This window comes from Populus euphratica, unplaced genomic scaffold (assembly GCF_000495115.2).
Source record: "Populus euphratica unplaced genomic scaffold, PopEup_1.0 scaffold2747.1, whole genome shotgun sequence".
NCBI classification, from domain to species: Eukaryota; Viridiplantae; Streptophyta; class Magnoliopsida; order Malpighiales; family Salicaceae; genus Populus; species Populus euphratica.
Window position 1 is genome coordinate 1 of NW_011502526.1, and position 8,082 is coordinate 8,082.

General features: G+C 32.7%; 1 protein-coding gene across 1 annotated transcript; it reads left to right on the forward strand.

Annotated features, from left to right (window-relative positions):
* Window positions 1–780: 780 nt before the first annotated feature.
* Window positions 781–4,432, forward strand: LOC105119252 (F-box protein PP2-B13-like; the record flags this gene model as incomplete). The annotated part of the gene is made up of 6 exons (XM_011017379.1): window positions 781–899; window positions 1,007–1,428; window positions 1,532–1,677; window positions 2,854–2,972; window positions 3,081–3,502; window positions 3,891–4,432. Coding segments are annotated over 6 exons (1,257 nt in total), but the record flags the coding sequence as incomplete, so codon positions are not given.
* Between the last annotated feature and the right edge of the window lie 3,650 nt (window positions 4,433–8,082).

Genomic DNA, 8,082 nt, shown 5'->3' on the forward strand with positions numbered 1-8,082 from the left:
ACAACCTTAAATAGTACAACCTATATGCTGCTATCATTTATGTTATGATTTATGGTTTTTTGTCTGTTATTGATGTCTATAAATAAATATATTATTTGAGAGCAAAATAAAAAAAAAAAGTGCATAATATGAGAGACTAAGAGAGAAATAGGGGCTGTCAAGGGTAACAACTCTGTTGTAATGTACAGTAATATATGTGAGTAGTGGGAGTTGAGTTTAACTGAAGTAATTCTCCTTCTCCATATATGTTATAATTCTTTCTTTGTTTCTCTTTAATAATATTTTTTTTTTCCGTGGATTTAGATGATTTGTCGAAACACGTTAAATATTATGCCAGTGTACTTAACCTTCAAAGAGTAATTATCAGTACATCACCAATTCAAATCCCTAATAATAATTTATTATATAAAAGTCATAAGTTACATTAGAAATATTGCTTCTCTCTCTTAGTTGTCTATCATGAATTTCTAATATATATGAGCCCCGTAAGATAAAAGAAGAAGAAGGATGTTAATTTTGAGGGACTTTTCAAATTAATTTTAGCATGTACCTGAGTTTCATGCCATTTAAATTTCAATTTTTCCTGTGGAAAAAAATACAAGTAAAATGATGCAAATGAGGGGACTAGACTAGGGAGGATTGGAATAATGAGAAGTCAAGAAATTATGCGTCTTGTCCCAAAAGCTACGTGGTTGATTTGATTTCCTTATGCAGTGGACTTTTATGGTTTTATTTGGAGTATTGATTTATCTAATAGTGTACTGCCTTTGTATTGAATAGAGCTTTTCATTGGAGAAAAAGAGTGGGAAGATATGTTACGTGCTTTCTGCAAGGGATCTCGTGATTACATGGGGTGATACTCCTGTGTACTGGGAATGGAAGTCTAATTCTGACTCCAGGTTTTCTTTCTTTTTACCTTTTTTTTTATGGGGTGATACTCCTCGAAATGTAACATGCTTTATACAAGTGATCTCATGGTTGTTTAATGATGATGGCTTATCTACAGATTTGCAGAAGTGGCTGAGCTTATTAATGTGTGTAGGCTTGAAATCATTGGCAAAATCAATACTTGTTTGCTGTCCCCAGCAACATTATACACAGCATACCTCGTGTTCAAGTTTGCATCAAGAATTTATGGATTGTATAACCAACCAGTAGATGTCACAATGAAACTGGATGGAGGCGAATATGGTGCACGGACTTGTAGCTGGAATGCGCAAGGAATGCGCCGGCGCAATACAACTGTAACTGTCAGAGGCCGGGTGCATTATCCAAAGGAAAGAGGAGATGGGTGGTTGGAGATGGAACTCGGTGACTTCTTTAGCACAGAAAAGGAGGATGGAGAACTGGAAATGAGGTTTTTTGACGACACTGATCACTGGAAACGCGGGTTGATTGTGGAAGGGATTGAGATCAGACCAAAAGATGGTAGGTGGATGAGCAAGTATTTCATATTTTAGTGAGAAAGTCTTTTCTTTTCACATTTCAGTGGGCAAATTAATTTTAGTGTCTTTAATGCATCACTTTCAAGAGCTTATGTTGGTCCTGCCTAACGATCTTGAATCCATCCTGTCTACTGCCCTTGATGGTTCTCTCCTGCTGTCGTCCGCTTCTTCCAAAAAAGAAGTCTACTTCAGTCTCTGTGACAATCCCATCATTGTTGACCATGGGAGAAAGGTTAAGTTCCTTTTTTTTTTTTTAATCCAGTTTGTTTCCTTTGAACGTTTTTTTTTATACAGGTCCATTTGTGTTTAATTTCTTGAATAGCTTTTTTTTTATTAAATTTTTTTTCTTGATCCAATTTACTACTAGATCAGTTGATAATTAATATATTCGTTAACCAATTTAAAAGGATCAAGCGAACTGCCATTAAGAGTTTTTGCTAGGTAATTTATTTCTTATTATTTTTTAGTCAATATTTGCAGATGAATTAATGTTGTAGTTTTAGCGGTTACGCTAATATTTGGTAAGATTATGATATTAGCAAACATGACAGCATCTGCAACCTTACTCTAGAAGAGGATTGCTATTATCAAAAGCTTATAATAATAAGGATGGATTATCAAGCCAAGTTGCATCAATAAAATAGTGCAATTTATATGCTGTTATCATTTGTGCTATGATTTATAGTTTTTTGTCTGTTATTAATATCTATAAATAAAAGCATTATTTGAGAGCAAAATAAAAAAAAAAAATGCATAATATGAGAGACTAAGAGAAAAATAGGGGCTGCCAAGGGTAGCAACCCTGTTGTAATGTGCAGTAATGTGTGTGAGCAGTGGGAGTTGAGTTTGAGTGAAGTGATCCTCCTCTCTATATATGTTATAACCCTTTCTCAGTTTCTCTCTAATAATATTGTTTTTTTTCGTGGATTTAGATGATTTGTCGAACCATGTTAAATATTATATCAGTATACTTAACCTTCAAAGAGTAATTATCAGTACATCACAGTCTAAATCTCTAATAATAATTTATTTTATAAAAGTCATAAGTTACATTAGAAATATTGCTTCTCTTACTGAGCTCTTAGTTGTCTATCATGAATTTCTAGTATATATGAGCTGCAGAAGATAAAAAAAGATGTTAATTTTGAGGGACTTTTCAAGTTAATTTTAGCATCAACCTGAGGCTCCTGCCATTTAAATTTCAATTTTTCCTGTGGAAAAAAATACAAGTAAAATGATGCAAATGAGGGGACTAGACTAGGGAGGATTGGAATAATGAGAAGTCAAGAAATTATGCGTCTTGTCCCAAAAGCTACGTGGTTGATTTGATTTCCTTATGCAGTGGACTTTTATGGTTTTATTTGGAGTATTGATTTATCTAATAGTGTACTGCCTTTGTATTGAATAGAGCTTTTCATTGGAGAAAAAGAGTGGGAAGATATGTTACGTGCTTTCTGCAAGGGATCTCGTGATTACATGGGGTGATACTCCTGTGTACTGGGAATGGAAGTCTAATTCTGACTCCAGGTTTTCTTTCTTTTTACCTTTTTTTTTTATGGGGTGATACTCCTCGAAATGTAACATGCTTTATACAAGTGATCTCATGGTTGTTTAATGATGATGGCTTATCTACAGATTTGCAGAAGTGGCTGAGCTTATTGATGTGTGTAGGCTTGAAATCCTTGGCAAAATCAATACTTGTTTGCTGTCCCCAGCAACATTATACACAGCATACCTCGTGTTCAAGTTTGCATCAAGAATTTATGGATTGTATAACCAACCAGTAGATGTCACAATGAAACTGGATGGAGGCGAATATGGTGCACGGACTTGTAGCTGGAATGCGCAAGGAATGCGCCGGCGCAATACAACTGTAACTGTCAGAGGCCGGGTGCATTATCCAAAGGAAAGAGGAGATGGGTGGTTGGAGATGGAACTCGGTGACTTCTTTAGCACAGAAAAGGAGGATGGAGAACTGGAAATGAGGTTTTTTGACGACACTGATCACTGGAAACGCGGGTTGATTGTGGAAGGGATTGAGATCAGACCAAAAGATGGTAGGTGGATGAGCAAGTATTTCATATTTTAGTGAGAAAGTCTTTTCTTTTCACATTTCAGTGGGCAAATTAGTTTTAGTGTCTTTAATGCATCACTGTCAAGAGCTTATGTTGGTCCTGCTTTGCATTTTTAGGTCCAGCATTTCTCAGAGTTTATGAAGTTATATATTCTATGAAATTCTCCTAAATCTGTGACCCATTTTCCGCCACATAGACTACGAGAGAAACCTCATAACGGTGAATGTCTGAAAAAATCAACCCAAATTGCAAAACCTTAAATATATATCTAGCTAGGGTTCTAAAAAGTTGGATATCAGGCTATATACTTCATTTTAAATTATGGTCTTTCAACAAGTTGGCTTCTTGATGTCATTTCTTTCTTTCCCAGTTTCCAGGGCAGCTAGTCCAAGCAGTTAAAGATTCACACACCGGACTACATCTGAAATGTGCAAGTTTACTTGGAGAAGCCGAGTTTGCACGCTGCTATTTTTGAATCAGATTCCTCAGTTTCCTAATTCCAACCACGCTGCTATTTTTGAATCAGAATCACTAATGGACAGGAGTCATTCTGTTGAATAATAAGTTAAAAATTATCCTAATGGATGGAAAGACTTGTCAAATCCATCACTTTATTATATAAACTCTATGTTATTTTGTTTTATAATCAAATACTAGTATAATTATAGGAGCTCTCAAGGAGTCTGTCGGGGGGTGTGCGAGCGTCGTCTGGTGACAATGAAGCTTTTATCATGACTTTTAATGAGGGGTGTTATATGTTGGAAAATTATGATTAATTTTTTAGAGTTGCCACCTAATATTATGGTTATTAGGAACCTCTGGTTTCTGAGAGTCTGAGTAAGAGATTTGTTGTGTAAGAGAAACACACATCACCTCTAGTACACCCTATATAAGATAAGTTGCATTGTTGTTTGATTGTTTTTTAAGTTGGTTTTCTATTTGTTGGTCTTATCTAAGACTCAAGACAGATCTCTCTTTACGAGAGAGTTTCTATTTTATCAGATTAAATCATAACTGTTCTAAAGTCTAAATTTTAGCATCAGATTTATTTACACTTTGTATCTTTAATACTTGAGGGTGTACTTTATCATGTAATTTTACACCCCATAAATATTAAAGTTTACATCTAGATCCTAAAAAAAAGATTGAAATTTTTTTTTTTGATATATTGGCCAAATCCTAATGGATAATTATAAACTGGTTACGATATTTATTTTTTTATATAAAAAATGAAAAAGATGCAATTTTTTTTTTATTTTTTAATGAAAAATATGATTGGAAAAATTTTAGATTTTGGCTGTATGCATGAAAATATTTTTTAAAAATAGAAATTGATTTAAAATATATTTTTTTAATTTTTTTAAATATTTTGGAGAAAACTGGATATTTTAATACCGGATTTATATTTTACAGTGTAAATATACAAACCGATATTATGTAAAATTAGTAGAAGAATATTTAAGAAAATTATAATTTTTTTTAAGAATTTTTGAATTTTTTAAAGAAATATATATATATATATATATTAAAACATGTGGGCTGAGCTTAGAAGAGGTGGGCCAATATCAACCCAAAATCTTGTTTTTTGGGCCGAGCCGGACCCAACCATTTGGACTGGGGTGTGAGTGGCTCGACCCAAAATGAGGGCAACTAATTAATTAGTTGCTGCATACATAAATGAATTCTGCATGCAGTAGCCACTGCGGGGGAGGATGAAGAACGAGAAAGAGACGAAGTAGGGAGAAGGAAGATGACTGGCGTGGGGTCTTGGTCATGTAGTTGGTGGAGGTTTTGGTGGAGCAGACAGTGGCGGTGTTGCCTACTTGTTATCGAGAAAGAAAGAAGAAGAAGCAGAAAAAGGAAATCTGTAGAGGAGGGAGGACCTCGCGGTGGCTCTTGGTGGTCAATAGGTGGTCTCTTGTGGCGGAGCTGGTGGTGTATAAGCTATTGGTGGCTTTAATTGATGGATGGAATGGAGGAGAGAGAGAGGGAAGGAAAAGTTGCAGAAACAGGGGCATAAGGGTTGATTTTTCTCCGATTTTGTACCCTAATTGCTTCTCTCTCAGGCCATCAAATCCACCTCTATTTATAAGCAATGGAAGAGGGCAATCTTGTCTACTCTTGGGTAAAATTTCAGCCTTTGATTCTGTTGGAAAGGATCCTAACCGTTGGTTCAAAGTAGGCATGGTGTACTGTCAAATCTACTGAAAAAGCTGCTTAAGTTCTCATGTTTAGGCCGGATTCTACGCAGATGGGTTGTCATTCTGATTGAACTATTCACACCATGATGTAGAGGAACTGCAGATGATCATTTTCATGTAAGTTTGGTTAAATTTGGTGGACGTTTGGTGCATTAAATGCACCTGCAAAATAGGCAACCGAAGCAGCTTTACCCGGGTAAAAAAAGAAGATAATGAATAGTGACCAGATGATGCGTCGTCTAGTCCTTTCTCTCTCCTTTTATTTGGTAAAACGACGTCGTTTTGAACTGAAATATGAATTTTTACTAAATTTCAATTTATTCCCTTTTCTTTTAATTTCTTTCAATTGAACCTCTAATTGACTCTAAACTTTGGATTCAATGCAATTAAGCTCCTGATGAACTTCAATTAGAACCCTAAAGTTAGACGCCTTTTACAATATGGTCATTAGTCTCGGATATTGTCAATGTAACCCCTAATTGACCATTAAACTTTTAATTTTTTCAATTTTGCCCCCGATTTTGTTAATTGAGCACCCATAGTTTGTCACCTGTTGCATAATGGTTTTTGGTATTGGATTTTATCAATTTAACCTCTAATTGACCCCAAGACTTGAATTTTCTTGCAATTTTGCCCCCGATTTCAATCAATTAACTTGGTAAAAATTAAATTTGATCTCTTAAAATTTCAATATTCTCAATTAAGCCCAAATTAAGCTCCCAAACTTAATTTTTCATCAATTAAGCCCCAAATAAAATTAATTTGACCTATTTAAAGTATAATTAAGTCCTTACATTTAATTAAATCCTTCAATTGAGCTCAAATTAATTCTTAAACATAATTAAAATTTAATTTGGCCCATGATTAAATCAAATTGGCCTATTAAAAATTTAATTATGTCATTGCCTATTAAAAATTTAATTATGTTATTGAACTTAATTTTTATGCAAATTCATCCAATAATAATTTAATTTGACCTTGAATTTGTATTTTTTATCCGTTCTTGGGCATAATGGGGTACAATTAGGCCTTGAATTTACTCCAAGAATTACAGCTTGATTTTCCGGACTGCTTTCTCCACATTGCCAGCCATTATTTTATTTTTTTAATTTTTAATTTTGAAAAAAATTAATTTTTAGGGAATAACCAAGAATTAGGTTATGATAGAGTCAAGGCTTAGAAGACTATCATATTATTATTATTATTATTATTATTATTATTACTATAACAGTGAAATATCAAGTCTCAAGCACATTTTAGTCTTTGAAATTCTTAAGTTTTTTTTTAATTTTTTTAGTTATCTCGATCTTATAATCCACATCGCGAGTTTGTCGATTTACCATGTTAAGTTGAGTCATTTATTTATTTAATTTTATTCTTCAACATCGCATTGATTGAGATTTATGAAGAATTTTCACTATAAACTGCATTGTGTAGTTCATAATAAAAGGCTTAGAAAGGAAAAGAAAAAGAAAAAAAAACACAAATTCATACACCATGAGTTAATTTTTTTTCTTGCATAAAAAATATATAAAAAAGCTAAGATTTAAGATTATTAGGTCTTTCTCCAAAGATATACCCAAAAGCTTTGGATCTAGCGACAACGCTTGACTCAAGAATAATATTTATAATATTAATAATAATATTGAACTTACATGACTTAAGTTTAAATGAGTTTGACAGCAACACTGGACCTAGGAGCATTGAATGTGGGTCTGGCTATAAGGTCGTGTCATAAAAATATGATAATTAAATAAATTAATTAAAAATAAAAAAAACAAAGAAAAAAACAAATAGGAAGAAAAAAACTAATGAAGAAAAAGAAAAAAAGTTCTGAATTAACCAGGATAACCCTTCAAACCTAGAATTCGCGTCATGAAAGTTTGATAACTAAATAGAAAGAAAATTGATGGGTTTATCCAGAATTAACTTGGTTAACCCATCTAACTAAGTTAACTAGTCAATCTTAAGATATGTGTTATAAAAATTTAATAATTAAATATAAAGAAAGTTAACATTAACAAACTAAACTAAACAAAAAAAATAATTAAAAAAATCTAAGTTAACTTATCAAACTGATTAACCCATCAAACCCGGGATTTATATTATAAAATTTTAATAACTAAATAAAAAAATTTTGATATTAACAAACTAAATCAAACAAAAAAATCATTGAAAAAAAAAAGTTTTGTAATATAATATAATATAATAATAATAATAATAATTATAATAATATAATATATTAATAAAGAAAAAGTAAAAGACGTGGGGAAAGTTACAATACTTTTCCCATGCCTTTTAGAATATTCTGTAAAGTCTCCATGCTTATACAGTTTCTTCCTCTTTTTTTTTTTTTTGCTG